The sequence below is a fragment of the Pogoniulus pusillus genome, chromosome 5, assembly GCF_015220805.1.
Source record: "Pogoniulus pusillus isolate bPogPus1 chromosome 5, bPogPus1.pri, whole genome shotgun sequence".
NCBI lineage: Eukaryota > Metazoa > Chordata > Aves > Piciformes > Lybiidae > Pogoniulus > Pogoniulus pusillus.
Genome location: NC_087268.1, coordinates 1,602,849 through 1,619,379, shown reverse-complemented (window position 1 = coordinate 1,619,379; position 16,531 = coordinate 1,602,849). Strand labels below are relative to the sequence as shown.

Below are 16,531 nucleotides of genomic sequence, written 5' to 3'. Positions count from 1 at the left end.
GAATAAATTATAAATAAAGAACTAGATAAAATGAGAAATAATCTATAAAAGTAAAAACAAATTCACTACTGTGAACATTAGAAAGTCATTCTAAAGTACTCAAGGATTTTTTTCCCTTTAAGGGATCTTTTGACACCCCCAGTCCTTCACTGCAAGTTATTCCCTACTCTCTCTCATGAAAGGAGGAAGAAGAAACAAATTCCTTTCTTCCTGCCCTGCTTTTTACTCCACTAGCATCTATGGCAATCCCTCTGGTCCATAACATTCATTTTTTATTTTACTAGGTATATCTGTACCAAAATTGGTGACACATTAAGAGAGTAATGTTTTTCAAGTCCCCTGTATCAGCACTGCAGGTATTATGAGTACTTGTATCAGATATGTTACCATATTAACATGGCTGTCAAGCCTCTTCCTTTCAAAGTGTTTCTTTTCCATTGTTTAAGACACAATTGCTGTCAAATTTAAATACTTGAATTCATAAAGCAATCCCTCATAAGTATCTGTCATATAATGAAGCCTCATCAGCAGATTTTTCTGGAGTTACATATGTATTGGTTCCAGTTCCCACACACAGCTATTGTTTAAGTGATCTTCAAAGGGCCTGTTGACTAAAATAAGCTCCAACTCTGTTTTCATTTGCACTTAAACTCCTGCAATATGGAGTCACTACAGTAAATGATAAGAGTGCCTTTGTCAGCTGCAGTTTGAAGTGCTGCAAACAAATTGATACAAAGCACCAGAAGGTTTACACCACAGTGTCAACCTTTCTTCCTCTTACTATGCAATGAAAGCTGATAGTATTTTTAAAATGGAGCCCTATAGCAACAATATAACACGTTATCATACCTTAGCAGTCTACATAAAGAGCTTTACACCACTCTTCAACATGTTAGTGATGAAGCTGACCAGCTTCCTATGAATAGGGAGAGAATTCACAAGTAATCTCAAAGTATGAATTTCCTCTAATCCCAAGTACACCTAAATGAAAAAGTTTTGTTGCAGACTCCTTTATTCTCATATTGAAGTCTACACCACGTTTGCCCTTCAAATTGTTAACTTGGTTTCAGTAATGAGATTTTAGCCTAAACAGTTTTACTGTATCTTTTAATAGGTGAAAACATAATCTCAACTTCAAACATGTATCACACTCATGATTGTTTCTACAGAATGCCATGGGGAAGAGCAGGGAAAAGTGATTAATACAGATTCATAGAATGTGTGGGGTTGGAAGGGATCTTTAAAGATCATCTAGTCCAATCCCCATGCAGTGAGCAGAGAACATGTTTCACCAGATCAGATTGCTGAGGACCCCAACCAAACTGACTTTGAATGCTTCAGGGATGGGACATCTCTGGGTAACCTGTTCCAGTGTTTCACCACCCTCATTGTAAAAAAGTGTAAAAGTTCGACCTCAGAGGGTACAATTCATTACACTTCAGAAGGCACAATGGGAGAACAATGAAGATGAGACACACATAACAGTCAAAAAACCAAGAGTCTGTACCAGTTAATCAAAATTTATGAGGATCTCTATCTAACTCTTTAAGTTTAATGTCAAAAAAACTATGAAGATAGCCACATATGCAAGGATTGCATTTATGGAAGAAACATAGACCATGATGGCCATTAGAGTGCATGTCCTATTTTAGTGTAAAAATGCATCCAGTTTCTTTTTGATATGTTCAAAAGCATCTTTCCCCATATACTCCATGCGCCCTTCCTCCCATTTTCTCCGTTCATCTTCTGGACTTGGTTCTTCTGGTGTGAAGTGTATAGACAGCTCTGAAATGGAATGTGCAACCTCATTCTGTAGGAAGAAGCAGAAGAGTGGGAAATAGTCGTTTCATTGTTCACTTTCAGTGCTGTGAAGTTAGACTTTAAATGTCAAACTTCTGCTTCTACAGTCCCAGCTAAAACAATAAACCAAACAGTATTCAAACAGTCACTCTTGTTTTGATAAAGTGATCTCATTTTCCCATGCTTTTACTCCTTATCATAGCATCTTTGAAGACACCAAACATTTATTTCACTTGTCTTAACTCAGACTGACATACTGAGCCACAACACAGCATTACAAATACGACCTGTTTAGAGCAGAGTATCTTCTACAGTAAAGTGTACCTGTGCAAATTTTGTCTTCAACAGGCTTTCATGTGAACATAGGTTTCTCAAACCTTTGGTTGTTATTTCTATCTGATGTCCAGTGAGATCAGTTTTATTTAGCAGATATCAGACATATTACTCATATAAATTACTTCAAAAGATCAACACTATTCATTAGACCTATAACCAGTTCATTTTGAATCATGGTCCTGGTTGAAGATGAAGTTACAAGGTGCTCAAATGCAAGATGTATTATTAATTATAATTTCAACGACATAAAATTGTGTCCATGACCAAATAATGCCAGTAAAAATGGACATCCCAACAATTACAATCAGTAACAAAGCTGGAACACAACAAGAACTCATGAAGCAGCCACTGGAAACCTGCTTTGAGTACTACTCCAAGAGGCTCCCAGGCAAACAACTCACCTCATGTTATAATCAATATTGAAATTAACCAGAATGGCCTTCTAGCAAAGCCATCACAAATTAAATACAAAAATGGTTTAAAATGGAACTTAATGCAAGAAGCAGTGGCTTAAACTGCTTAAATACCCTGGAATTACATCTGGCAATTCTGAGCTTGTGCAAGACTTGCACCTGCAGACCAGGTAAGGTATTTTAAAGAGCAAACATGACACTAAGTACTTAGGGAACTGAATCCTTCCACACCTGGGTCTCACTCTGTACATGACTTTGAACATGAATAAACAGTCTGGACTTTCCTAGATGTGTAAATATGCCACAATACTTGGCAATTATTTTTCAGACTTTGCATACTCATAATTGCAGGAATGCAAGCAGATTCCTGTCTTTACCATTGGTAAGCCTTTGGAGGTCATTAACAACAAAACAGGAATGATCATGTTTTTAGAAGCTAAGGATTTTAGCCCAAACAGCCATAGAAGCACAGGAGTTACAGTCTCACCTACCATTTTTTCCCCCTCAGTCTTAAGGTGTTTCACCATCGTACAAAATACTTCATTTGGAGCATGGCAGTGTTGTGCCACAGTTGTGAATGTATTAATATTTTCTCAAATAGTTTAGCAAACTAATTTTTAATACTACGTTTTATTAAGTATCTAATAACATTCAATAAGTAATCTCTTCATAAAATTCAATGCAAATTCTTTCAGTCTCCAGACATATCATGCATGAGCAAATAAAGACTAAAGAAAAAAAGACACTCTAAAATTGTTTCTTATGCTAGCAAGATAATTCAATAGCTACAGCAAAATTGGAAGAGATATAATTTTTTCAGATCAGAGAATCACAGAATGTTGGGGCCTGGACCAATAAGAAGCATAATTATAAATAAATTTTTTAAAAAATCTCATTTTAGTGTATCATTTTGATTTGTTACTCCATGTAGTAATATACAATATACTTACAACTTCAGAGGTGAGTTCTTCAGGTGAAGATGCTGTAGGATCTATTTCATATACCTGCTCTGGAAGCACAGGCATTTGCAGTGTGTTGGCCACATAAGGACTGGTATCTTTCAGATTGATTTCAACTTCATCAGAAGTGTGCTAACAAAACCAAAGAACATCCCACCATTAAAAAGCACTGCTACAGGAAATTAATATCTTATTTACAACATTTCCACTTCCTTACAGGGATCTTGGCATTAAATGAATAAGTTAGTAAGTTCCACAAAGACTGTTGCCCCACACTCCAAGCATGTTGCAGTTTCGATTTCACCATTCCTAAGGATCCAGCATCACCAGGAGGTAAATGTAACAGGTATTTCCACTGTCATTTTGCCATGGCTGAAATATTTCTTTAATGCACATTTTCTTAAGCATTAAAGCATGTTAAAGTATAAGATCAAAATCTACCCATTCCTTCATCTGCTTTCCAATTTGTGTCACGAGGTACAAACCAAACTACTTTCTGTGTGTCCATTCATGGTAATTGTCCAACAGACCCTTTGGACCTTTGCAATTAGTTCAATGATTTAAGGAGTCAAATATCTAAAAAGCCATTAAGAAAATATATACATATGCATAGAAATGATCCTAAATTATCATGTCTGGACACAAAATTAAAAATCCTACTTTCCTACTCATTACTTTATCCTGCTCTTCTTCAAGAAATAATCTATTAATTAAAACATTTTTATTCATGGAAACTCTGCACTGCTGCACTTCCTTTGAAATAAAAAAGGTATAAAGAGCTCAGTAAATGCTTAATGATATACCAGTACTGAATGTAACATCCTAAATGTAATTGACCCTGCAAATCTGATTTGTTATGAACCTCATTAAACAAGTTACAACAGTTCTGAAAAGCTGTAGTTCAGGGATTAGTTTGATGCCCTACATCACCTTAACTTCAAAGAATCAGAAGTCCATGTGTTTCATAGCCAGATTATCACTTGTCTGGTGACCTTGTGTTTAATTTGCTGAATTTATACACACAGATTCCCATACAAGCTCTTCGTAAATTAAGAAGGGGGCTAGGAGAAATCTCTGGAAAGGCAATAGTACTGGAATGCTTTCCTAAGCTACTGGTTTAGATGCTTCTAGAAGCAATCAGCACTACTACATTTTTCATTGCAATTCCTTCCTCCAGTATATTCCCACTAATTCCTTATCAGTTACCTCACATTCCTCAGATTCTGATTCTTTCATCTTTTGAAGTTTTTCCAACAAAGGCCATACACTGGCACTGTATATATTCCACCAGAGGGCAAGAAATGACAGTTGATGAAATGATCCAGTGGTAGTACCATCCTGCATCACTCTCTTTGTTTGAAGGTTGTATCTGTAGTTCCAGGGTTTTGTCGCTCCCAAGAAGTGAACAACTTTGGCATCTCTCCCAAAACTGTAGAGATAAAACATAAAGGTCTATATGGTATACATACATATTTTTAGTCTATAGAGACTTGTAAAGAAACATGCTTACTCTCACTGGTCAACACTTTGCAACTGAAACACACTCAGTATCAGTACATATTAAGCGCTTTTTCTGTTTTAGTAGTTAAAAGGTATTTTGTTTATCATACAGAGAAAAAAGGCTGCACTGCCATTTGCTACTAGCTGCTGATTCTAGTAGAAAAGCTCATGAAAGAGACAGGTTCCTGCAGTACCATTTCCAGTCCTCCTCCATGTTCTGTTCACAAATAAATACCATTTCAAACACTGAATCAGCAAAATTTGTTCTTACTAATCCCATATTAAATATTACTAATAAATATGACTCTAAGTTTATCCTCCAACAGGAGTGTTTTGTACAACCAGAGCATTAATGACACCCTAAATAAAACTTACTTCTGCCAGAAAGCAGAAAAGTTTCCTAACTGCATTGTGTAAAGTATAATTACTGGGACAAATTTTGCTTCAGAGAAACTTTAAAATTGCTTTTATTTTTTTTTTTTTTTAATCACACCAAAATCAACCCAACCTTTCCCACACAACTGACTGGAAAAGAAGGGAACAACATTCAGAGCAAAGCTGTCAGAACCTAACACTAAAGTAATTTCTGTCTTTTCAAATATGATAAAAGCTTCTCTAAAATAACACGAGACAGTGCAGCCAGCTCTGGGACTCTTCTCTTTGTCAACAAGGAAAACATTCCTGTTGTACTTAAGCTTCTATGGCATGAGTTTTACTTAACATCATTGTGACTAATTTATAATTGACAGAATATGGTTGTTAGCAAACTATAGAGCTTTAGAGTCCAAAGTGTTATTACTTACTGATTGAAAGCAGGGATGTAGGTGTATACAGCACTGCTGCTTAAGTTATAGAGGAAAGGTAAGTGTTTGCCAATATCTGCTGTTGCCCAGTTGCTGAAGAAACTATTCAACAAACCTTGATCACCCCCTGAAAAATACATACACCAGTGTTACCATAAATATGCATATGCTCAACTTTACATCAACATTTCACATCCAAGGATGGGAGTGAGACTGGTGTGTTCATGGGGCTGCAACTTGGACCTGATGAATGGCCATGGGAGCAGACACAAGCAAATAGTACCTGATCCACTCTGATGCAAGTTCAGTCTAAATGGAGTCCTATGGTAATACAGGAAGAAAGGAGTAGGAAAGGGTTTTGCTCTCCCTCAGCAGAATTCTGAAGATCAACTGTGTTTCTCTCTCCTAAATCAGACAGCAAAATTAAAACTTGCTGAGGAAGGCTAAGACACAATGTCCCCTTATTGTCCTTTCCTGGGAAGCACAGTCCACATTATGTCAAGTAAGAGGAAACAGTCTGCACCTTACATTTTTGTGGGGTCATACACACATAAAGACTAGAGAACTCCTGCCTTCCTCCATTCTGCCTGAGACATTGGAAGCTGTGGAAAAAAACAGCTGACTAAGAGGGAATCTGACATACTTCTCTTCATCCCTTATATTTTGCCCCTTACCATCAAAGCTGCCATGTTCAGCAGCAAACTGGAGCAGCAGGTTGTAAGTTTTCAAAGAAGGTCGGAACACAAACACACCACTGTTGAAGCAGTCAGGCCAGCCAGAATCAGGAGCTGCTGAAAACTCCTCTCGGTCAAATAACTCATCAACATTGCAAAGCACCTTACAGGCAGTAGGAATATAAACAAATAAAAAACATTAGAGCAAATGTTTCTCTAGAACATGAGCAGCTAAATCAGTACCAAATGAAGAACTGGAGAGCAGCCAGGCAGAGAAGGATCTGGGGGTACTGGTTCACAGTCGACTGAACATGAGCCAACAGTGTGCCCAAGTGGCCAAGAAGGCCTGTATCAGGAATGGTGTGGCCAGCAGAGCCAGGGAGGTCATTCTGCCCCTGTACTCAACACTGGTCAGGCCACACCTTGAGTACTGTGTCCAGTTCTGGGCCCCTCAATTTAAGAAAGATGTTGAGGTGCTTGAACGTGCCCATGGATGGACAACAAGATTGGTGAGGGGGCTGGGGCACAGCCCTACATGGAATGGCTGAGGAAGCTGAGGTTGTTTAGCTTGGAGAAGAGGAGACCTAGGGGAGACCTCATTGCCATCTACAACTACCTGAAAGGAGGGTGTAGACAGGCAAGGGTTGGTCTCTTCTCCCACACACCCAGTGACAGAACAAGAGGACAGTCTCAGACTGTGCCAGAGCAGGTTTAGGCTGGACGTTAGGAAGAAATTCTTCATGGAAAGAGTGATTGCCCATTGGAATAAGCTGCCCAGGGAGGTGGTGGAGTCACCATTCCTGGAGGTGTTTAAAAGGAGACTGGATGAGGCACTTAGTGCCATGGTTTAGTTAATTAAAAGGGTTAGGCAATAGCTTGGACTCAATGATCCTAGAGGCCTTTTCCAACCTGGCTGACTCTGTGTGATTCTGTCTATGGTTGTGACATCTTCTGAGGACAGATGTGAGGCTACTCTCAAAGCAGAATTGATTTCTTTGCAGATGGAAAAAACTGTGAGCCTGGGCCAAACATGCCAACTGGAGCTCCTGTAACCTTGTGGCCACTAACAAATCTAGTCACTTCATAGGCCAGTGGGTCACCTGACAAAGAAGTAGCACTTTAAGATAGATGCAAAGGTTTCCACAGCTCCCACTCTACTCACCAATGTGTCTGCATCCATGAAGACACATTTGCTATAATGAGTAAGAGTCCAACAGTGAAGCTTAGTGAAGGTTACACCTAGTTCTGGTCTCTGCATCAGAGTCAAACGGACTGAGTCAGCACTGTCAAGCGTATCCACCTCAACGACTTCATCAAACACACTATGGAGGACAGACCTACCAGAGCAAGCAGCAGAGAAGGAAGGGTATTTAGAGAGGTTCATTAAATTTCACTTCTGGCATGAAAAGAGAGACACACAGTAATACATTTATTATGAAGATAACAAAGGCTAGATTGACTGGTTAGAATTAAGTCAGAAGTGAAAAGTCACTGTAAACAGTTTGATGAAGTGACAGCTATCACTCATGCCATAAACCATGGACTCTTCCACTAGAAGCCAGCAGCTCAAAAGGGACAGGTGCTGCGTGGAGGAAAAAACAATCCTTATTTTAGTTACTTAATCTCCTATAGAAATACCAACAGAAATTAAAGCAGCTTTTGTCCTGCACAATTATCTCTGAAGAACAGCACCATGCTGTGTTCCCTGTGTACTGCACAGGATGTGGCATGCACTGCCAGGGCAGTTATCTGTGCCAATTAAGCCTGAGTAAACACAGCCTCAAAACTGCACCTTTTAAACAGGCAATCTTGCACACTTCCCAAGACATAGCAGAACTAAGAGTAGCTATGGCATGCCATGTTCCTTTTAACAAGCACCACAGTCCTTCAAATAACAGGGCCTGAGTTCAACATATCTAACAACATTTCTGTACATGCAGTTCTGTGTTGCCTGTAAAACCACCACTCAACATGGAAAGTGATTTAAAAACAGACAAATAAAGAAAACCAAGACAACAGAAATCAAAATAAATTAATTTCTTATAAAAAAAGATGTGCTGAACCAATATTTTAAGATTAGCCATCTGAACTGAGTCCCTAAGGTTTCTGGAAATTTCTGATGTTACATAGAATCACAAAATATCAGGGGTTGGCAGGGACCTCTAATGATTCTAGCAGGATCACCAGGGCAGGCCACACAGGAACAGGTGGGTTTTGAAAGTCTCCAGAGAAGGAGACTCCACAATCTTTCTGGGCAGCCTGTTCCAATGCTCCATCGCTTCTTGTGTTCCAGCTTGTACCTATTGTTCCATGTCCTGTTACTGGATGCCACTGAAAATAGACTATCACCTTCATCTTGACACTCACCCCTCATATTTACAGACATTAATAAGATCCCTTCTCAACCTCCTGAAGACTGAACAGCTCCAGCTCTCTGTCTTTTTTTCACAGGAGAGATGTTTAAGCCCCTTAAATTGCTCTTTCTAAAAGAGAAATGCTTGGGAAGGAAAACGCTAGTACCTTTATTTCGTTTCAAAAGCAAGATACTAAAATCACAGATTCTGAACTTTCAGTTTATGTTCCTAACCATGGGCTTAAAACAACTCCCATTTACAATCTCCACTTCTGCAAGTGAACTCTTACTGGGCTTACAATCTTCTCACTGATGGTATTTGAGACTTCCCTCAGAAATTACTAGAGAAGGGGGAGCTTCTAGATGTAATGGTGGGAAATCTACAGCCTATTAAAGTCTCTCATGGTGTTATTTATTCCTTCATATCATGGACCTCCAAAACCACATGAATCCTTACCTCATTCCACTGGAAACCTCTGGTGTGATTAGTACTGCCAATTTTCTAGATGTCGTATTGTTCCTCAATGACTGTCCCAGAACCAGCGCACCTTGACAGTACACATCATTGGTAGCAAGGGTCACAAAGGCTTGATCTGTTACTGTGAGCAAATACTCATATGAGTCACTTTACACTTTTAACATAAGCCCTCTGGCAGGTTCCTATAATCTCCCTCCTCCAGTTAACCAACCAGCTGTGGCCCATAATAACCAGTGACAAGCTCTTTCCCAAACTACCCCAGAAGACACAACTGAATAGAAAATCCAGTGGAAAGTGATTGCAGAATGCACGTTGGTTTTTTATTTACCTGATATACATAATAACAGCTACAAAGTTCTTCAACTAGCCTTAAACAAATTATTCCCCAAGTTTTGTTGCCTAAGCATAATTTTAATCAAAAATGTTAATCTGCAAATATTTAGATTTTAAGTTTAACATAGTACAGTACAATCAATAAAGAAAAGTTTCCTGTTTACACTGCTAAAAGCGAAGGAAAAAAAACCCCAGGATGTCATGTACTAGCCAGAAATGTCTTTCTTGCCATAACCTCACTGAGTCAACCCAACAGATGTCATTCTCTGCTCTCTAATCTTCATATTGGAGCAACTGGTGTTGGCTGAACAGATGCAGAGAAATTGTTACTGAGACTGGCACACCTCTCAGAAGTTAAGGATCTCTACCCCAGAGAACTCCAGGAAATCAGGAGTGCTCACTGTCAAGAAATGCATGGGAAAAAAGTTACAGTAAGAAGGGAAAAAAGTTACAGTAAGAAAGAAAAAAAGCTACATCCCCTCACAACAGGACACATTATGTATTTTGGAGAGATAACAGGCCTGTGGCTGCTTTTTCAGCTCTGCCCTCTGACAGAACCATTATCAGGGTTCTGCTGGGGAGAGCTAGAACCTATGACTCGGTAAGTTGTACAGCATCCTCAATGAAGATAGAAGACCTCAGCTTTCTAGGCTGCAAAATCAACCAGAACACGATGAGCAAGTCATACAGGTGAGAGGAATTCCACTGAGCTCTACAGATCTTCAGTCAATACTTGTGTTGAACTACTTGTTTAAAACCACCATCACCTTAAAGTACATCTATTAAATACATTGAAACAAACAAGCAATAACAACAACATAAACACTCTGTCATACAGTTTCCAGGCTTGGTGAGAGACACTAATACTAGGAAAGAATCTCACAGAACTAGTTGCAGAGAACCCAACAAATGACTTCATGGCTCCAACCTAACATCAGGGTATGCAATGAAGAATAGTTGATGCTGATGACAAACTCTTGTGTACTAAGTATTCTTATTTTTCATGTACACTAAATCTAGAGCAAAGCACAGACCCACTGGTATGTTGTCATCTTCCACCCTTTTGCTCTGCCTCTCATTTCCAGCTACACTTGAACTTGAATCAAGCATGTTTGCTGTCAGCTTAGCAAACTCTAGTAAAATTTTCAGTTACAATTTGGAGAAGAAGCAAATTTTTAAAAAGAGCTTTCAAATACCTGTTATCATAACTCCTCAAGCAAGTTATGGTTGTTCCAGAAAAAAATGAATAAGAAGTTTTTTTACATGGAGTGGTTCACAAGGACAGTTGTGCAAGTCAACTGCTCCTGCTGCAGTATTTCCAAAGGTTATAATGAGGTTAAACATAAGCATAAATTAAAAAATACAAAACAAACAAAAAAACCACTGAAGGCTACTTCATCAATAAAACTGTTCTCAAAAGACACAGAGTCAGCAAAGAAAACCACTTTTGTGTTAGGCAACACAGGCCTTCAGCCAAATTAAGTTAATAAAACAACTAGAGAGAGCAACGTGGGAGTGAATACTCTGAAATGAGTGGGAGTTTAAATCTTAAAATACTGGTTTAAATAACAACCACAAAACTGAACACATAATCTTCTTATTGCTTCTGCAGGTTCTTTTAGCTACAGAAGCTGAATCTTTGCTTAAGTAATACATCTGAAAATATGCAGGTTACTCATCAAATAGTTCAGAAACTGTTATGGCAAATTACCACATCCTACATATGCTTTCATTACCTTGGAGGTAAACATTGTAGTCAACACCACAGCCAAAAAGTATTAGCAAGAGTTTTTTAGAAGCTGTATCACACACAGAAAATAAACCAATTGTCTGTTTTGAGAATCAGAGAATCAAATGTGGGATACCTACAGCACACTTCTTAACAGTGTGAACCATTACAGAGGTAATTAGATAGAAGATCAAACCATTATCTAAAACCATGCAATACTAAAATACTTCTGGTGCTAAAATACTTCTGTCCTAGCTATTTAGAATTTGTACATGACATCACTAATCTAATAAGGATCCACAGGGGCGTTAAAGTCAAAGGATTTTATCATTACTTTTTCTTTCATCTAATCCCTATTTTCAAGGAAGAAGTGTTGCCTGATTGGCTTAGTTTATAAACTGCATACAACTAAATGTTACTTTTATAACTGAGAACTAAGGATCAGATTTTCATATAAACTTGTGAAATTAAACTATTTACCTGAGAATCCCCATTCAACTGAAGTCAAGTACAATGGTGCATTAAATCTAGTGTACACAGGGTTTCACTGGCTGACTTTAATCTGAAAAATATTTGATCTTCTAAGTTTGAAAGTCAAAGGTGTAAGCATTTAAAATTCATTGCAACTGGATCGTTTTTAAGTGTCAAGTGCACCACTATGCATATCTTTCAATTCTTTGTGCTGAATGGCAATAGGATGTGTCATGGAAAACACCTAGTGTGAGCAGTATTAAGTTTTCAAGCAAATTATTCTGAAGTTGCAGAATCCTATGGTTAATACCATCAACTCTCTGTGAATTATGAGAAAAGTGTATTATCAGAATCACATTAAAACTGTGTCATGTGAATTTGCAAATCTACTAATTTCTCATCTGGATTACCATACAGCACAGGAAGGTGCAAGCACAGAAATCATTATCAACAACAGTGGCTCCTCAGTTTTCATACGTAACAACAGTTTCCCAAAACAAACTAAGGATTTTCAAGCAAGTAATTTTAGAGCCTGCTCTGCAGCTACAAATAGCAATGCAGAGAAGACTGCAAAAGTAATGTGAATCACTAAGGTCAGGGTGACTTTATGTAAAACTTGTTACGTTTGGGTATTTTTTAGCTAAGATAATCAACTTCTTATGCTACTTACTCATAGCAGTAGTACTTCTGACATTGCCAAAGGCAAAATTCTTCAACAGGCCTGAAAATCAATTCTGGGGCAGTTAAAAGCCTTACTTAGAATCCACACCAGCAAGGAGACAGGGTGGTGCTCGCTTTGATGATCAAAGGGAAAAGAGAGAAGGAATGAACAAACACCAGGTACCTATTGAAATAAGAAGTGACTCATAATAACAAGCACTGCATGAACCACATGCACCTGTCAGCTTCCAGACAAGTAGAGTAGAGGATTTTTTTTTCCATAGTCCACTAGACATAGCTTTTTAAATAGTTCAGTTTTTCTTCTGATAGACATAGCAAGGATAAATATGCTCTAGCTGTGGTTTCTAGAGTAACAACTCAAACTTGTGAAGCTGCCTACTCCAAAACTGCAATTGGAGTCCAAAGACTCATACGTTACAACCTTCCAACAAGAATAGGCTAAACAAGACGTTGCCACCTTAACGCACAAAAAGAGTAACTAAACCAACAGCTGGTTAAGTTCTCAATATGTACTGCCGTTTATACTAACCAGTGATGCACAGGTGCTTTCTTAAATTCTACCCTGGTACCATCTGTTGTTCACTTGTTATTGGCCTTTTCAGACACCATCCGTAGTACAGTCTGAACCTGTGCCCATTGAGCCCAAAGTACCTTCCTGAAATCCCCAACAACCACATAACACAGTCTCAGCTCACATCTCCTGTTCTAGCAACACTGTTACTGCCTTTCCCACACACAGACCTCTATGTATCCTCCCTCACAATCATGCCTCAGCGAAGATCTGTTGGACTACTGCAAAGCTGCTGGCCGCCTCACTTCTCTGACCTAGCACAGTTCTATCAAAAGAACCTGGAAGAGAAAGCTCTCCTCCAGCTGACACAACCTTAACAGCAATCAAGAAGTATTTTGTTAGAAGTAGGTAAAATGAGTAATGAATAATGATGTCAGACAATAACCTATGTAAGACACTATCCCAAATTATTAAGCAAGTTTTCAGCAAAGATCTCTTCTTGCCCTAGTAAAGAAATGACAGCTGGTATATTTAATTCCCATAGTGTCTTGGTCAGGATCCAATAGTAGAATCATTTACTGATGAAGATGGCACAACCAACACTTTACAGAGATCTTTTTGTAACAGAACATAAACTGACATCTGATGATAAGCTTTGTTTCTCCTGGTATAATAAAGTTCTAACTGATCTACAACCAGTTTCTGTCTTGCCCTTTATCAAAGCAATATTGAATTTTAGTAGACAGGATTACAACTGTTACATTGGAAGGCCACAGAAAAATCACTTATTTCTAGTATAGTTTTTACACTATACCTAAGAACAGTTCCATCCTGCTCCAATGCCCTTCAAGTTTGTTATTCAACAAATAGTAAATGATCCTTATGGGAAAAAAAAAACAACAAATGCCATCATTATAACATGCAAACAAGCATAATGTATAGCACCTCAAACAAGTTCCATAGCAGTAATCTATCAGTTTGAAGAAAAAAGATAGTACCAAATGCTTAGGCAATCCGAAACCAACACAGAGGACTTGATACATTAAATTTGGGTATTCCCACTCACCTTTGTTTGCTTAAAACAAAACAAATAGAACAAACCCTCAATCCTCTAATCCTTTAAGCTATATACTCCCTTTCTGCATCTTCCCAAAAGCAGAGGTGGCACATACATTAGTTCAAACCCAGGATCCACCAGGCCAAATGCTCAGGGAAGGTATGTCTATGACACCTTCAAACGGTTGAGCAAACCTAACTTCAGGGGACGCCAAACTTTTTCCTCAGTTTTGAGTGCACTCAAGAAATGAAAGAGCACCTCAAGTACACTGCTTCACGGATCTCACGGTAAGCGAATAAACGTAACACCACTGCTATGTAAGAAGGGACATGAGAAAGGTTTCTCTGCAGCTGCCTCCGGCTGAAGGAGCCCACCTCAGCCTGCCACCCTGCAGGTCCTCCAGAAGGCCACAGGGGCCTGAGGAGGCCAATCTGTACATACAACCAGGTGGCAAAAATGAGTTTAATTCTTACATCCCACCAGCAAGACGGTTTAAATCCCTATCTAGAAACTGATAATTCAGCACAGTACTCTGCTGACAACGAGACAGCAGAGACCCCCACCCTCGCCACAGTGCGAGAAGGGAAGGAAAAGGCCCCAGGAGACAGCAGCCTGTGCTGCTGGTGTAGCTCTGCAGCACACGAGAGGCTACGGAACACAAGCGAAGCGAGTGCTGCCGAACGGGACGGCAGCCCCTCAGAAGGAGCCCAGCGGCCAGAGCCGCGGTACTCACCGGACATGCTGCTGCAGGCGGGTGCCAGCCGGGCAGGGGCACGGCCCACGGCCCAGGCCCACGGTGCCCACCTCTGCTGCGGCCTCACCTGCTCCAGACGGGCAGGGCAAATCGCAAAATGGGATTAGCCTCTTTCCTGCTGAAGACAGTGGTAGGCGAGTTACATTCGCAGGAACTCCTGCGCAGCAGCAGAGGAACGGCATTAGCGGCAGAGACCATTTAGGAGGGCTGGCACGACCCACCCCGTTCCAGACGCTGCCGTTATGGCAAGGGGGCCATCCTCCTTTCGCCCACTGCCCCGCTGTGCGCCGCGGCAGAGCCCTGCCCCCAAAGCAGAGGGCCCGGAGCTCGACCGCGGCTGCCCGCCTGGCAGGAGCCCCGCACCTGCCTGCCACTTCGGGGCCGTCCGAGACCCCTGCGCCCCCCAGCCCGCGGCGGCGGCATGGCGGCGCCCTCTGGCGGAGCGGAGCGGCGCTGCCAGCCCATTGGCCGCCGCGGGGCAGCGCCCACCCCCGCCCTCTAGCAGCGCTCCTCTCCTGGGGGCTGTGGGGGCTTTTACGGGCGTTGTTCTTTCTTCCCGCCTCGCGTCCCACTGCCTCCGCTGCTCCGGGAGACGTGGGTTTCGGCGGAGCTTTCATCAGGCTTCCCCTCGGCCAGACGCCTTCAGTGCCTGGGGGCGCTGGGCAAGAAGAGAGATCCACGTCACACTCCGCGCTGTGTGCCCAGGCTCTGGGCGAAAGGCTCCCACCGGCTCCTGCGGTGCTGTGTTGCGGTTCAGGCCGATGTCAAGGAGAAGGGCAAGCCCAGTGCCCCCCCCCCACCGTGGCTGCCCACCCGGCGCCCTGGGAAGCGACCGACCCAGCCGCCGGTGCAGGGAGCTGCCGGCTCAGGGGCTGGAGGCTGACAAAATGGAGGCCGCGGGGGTTGTCTCCTGCCACTCGTGCTGCTTCCACTGCACAGCAGCTTCTGCCGTGCTCTGTGCAGAAACGTAGTGGAAGAAAGGCCATAGAACGGTTCAGGTTCGAAGGGACCTTTAAGTGTCGTCTAGTCAAACTGTCCTACAGTGAGCAGGGGTGTCTTTAACTAGATGAAGTTGCTCAGAGCCTCATCCAGCCTTGGTTTGTGTCCAGGGATGAGGTGTCTGCTCCACTCTGAGCAACCTGTTCCAATGCTTCACCACCCTCATTGTGAAAAAAAGATCTTCCTAATATGTAATCTAGATCCATAGATCCATAGGAGAGTTTGGGTTGGAAGGAACCTCATTTAGAGCCACCCTGCCATGGGTGAGGACACCTTCCACACCTTCCACTAAGACCAGGTCACTCGAGGGATCCTTGCTACCCTCTTTAAATTTAAAGCCATTACCCTTGTTCTGTCACTGTGTTCCCTGCTAAAAAGTCCCTCCTCTTTTTTCCTCTAGGCCCTCCTTTAGGTACTAGAAGGTACTATAAAGTCACCCAAGAAAATGTTCTCCTCTGAGCTGAACAAACCCAGCACGTTCAGCCTCTCCTCCTAAAGAAGATGCTCCAGCTCCCTAATGATGGCTCTCCTCTGGACCATCTCAAGCAAGTCCATGCCTTTCTTATACTGGGGCCCCCAAATCCGGGCACAGTGTCCCAGGCCAGGTCTCAGTACAAAGCAGAGTGGGAGAATCACCTCCTTCAGCCTGCTGGCCATGTTTATTTTGATGTAGCCCAGGA

General features: G+C 41.2%; 1 protein-coding gene across 4 annotated transcripts; it reads right to left on the bottom strand.

The window, feature by feature from the left end:
• Nucleotides 1-1,090: 1,090 nt before the first annotated feature.
• On the bottom strand, nt 1,091-15,244 carry GYG2 (glycogenin 2). Of its 4 annotated transcripts, XM_064143010.1 has the most exons (9): nt 15,074-15,244; nt 14,832-14,967; nt 9,296-9,437; nt 7,648-7,822; nt 6,486-6,648; nt 5,812-5,938; nt 4,715-4,937; nt 3,500-3,640; nt 1,091-1,810 (listed from the first exon to the last, which is right to left on the bottom strand). In XM_064143010.1, the coding sequence occupies exons 2-9, from the start codon at nt 14,836-14,838 to the stop codon at nt 1,649-1,651; spliced, it is 1,140 nt and encodes a 379-aa protein (XP_063999080.1). In that variant the 5' UTR covers nt 14,839-14,967; nt 15,074-15,244; the 3' UTR covers nt 1,091-1,648. The 4 variants fall into 4 exon arrangements, with proteins under 4 accessions (XP_063999080.1, XP_063999081.1, XP_063999082.1 ...); XM_064143011.1 differs by lacking the exons at nt 14,832-14,967; nt 15,074-15,244 and adding an exon at nt 12,520-13,812; XM_064143012.1 differs by lacking the exons at nt 14,832-14,967; nt 15,074-15,244 and adding an exon at nt 11,859-12,116.
• Nucleotides 15,245-16,531: the final 1,287 nt, after the last annotated feature.

Coding starts and splice junctions, on each gene's coding strand:
- GYG2 (XM_064143009.1), bottom strand. CDS start 15,034: ATGCCGTTCCTCTGCTGCTGCGCAGGAGTTCCTGCGAATGTAACTCGC. Junction 6,649..7,647: donor TCATGGATGCAGACACATTG/GTGAGTAGAGTG, acceptor ACTGCCTGTAAG/GTGCTTTGCAATGTTGATGA. Junction 5,939..6,485: donor TGAACATGGCAGCTTTGATG/GTAAGGGGCAAA, acceptor TGTATTTTTCAG/GGGGTGATCAAGGTTTGTTG.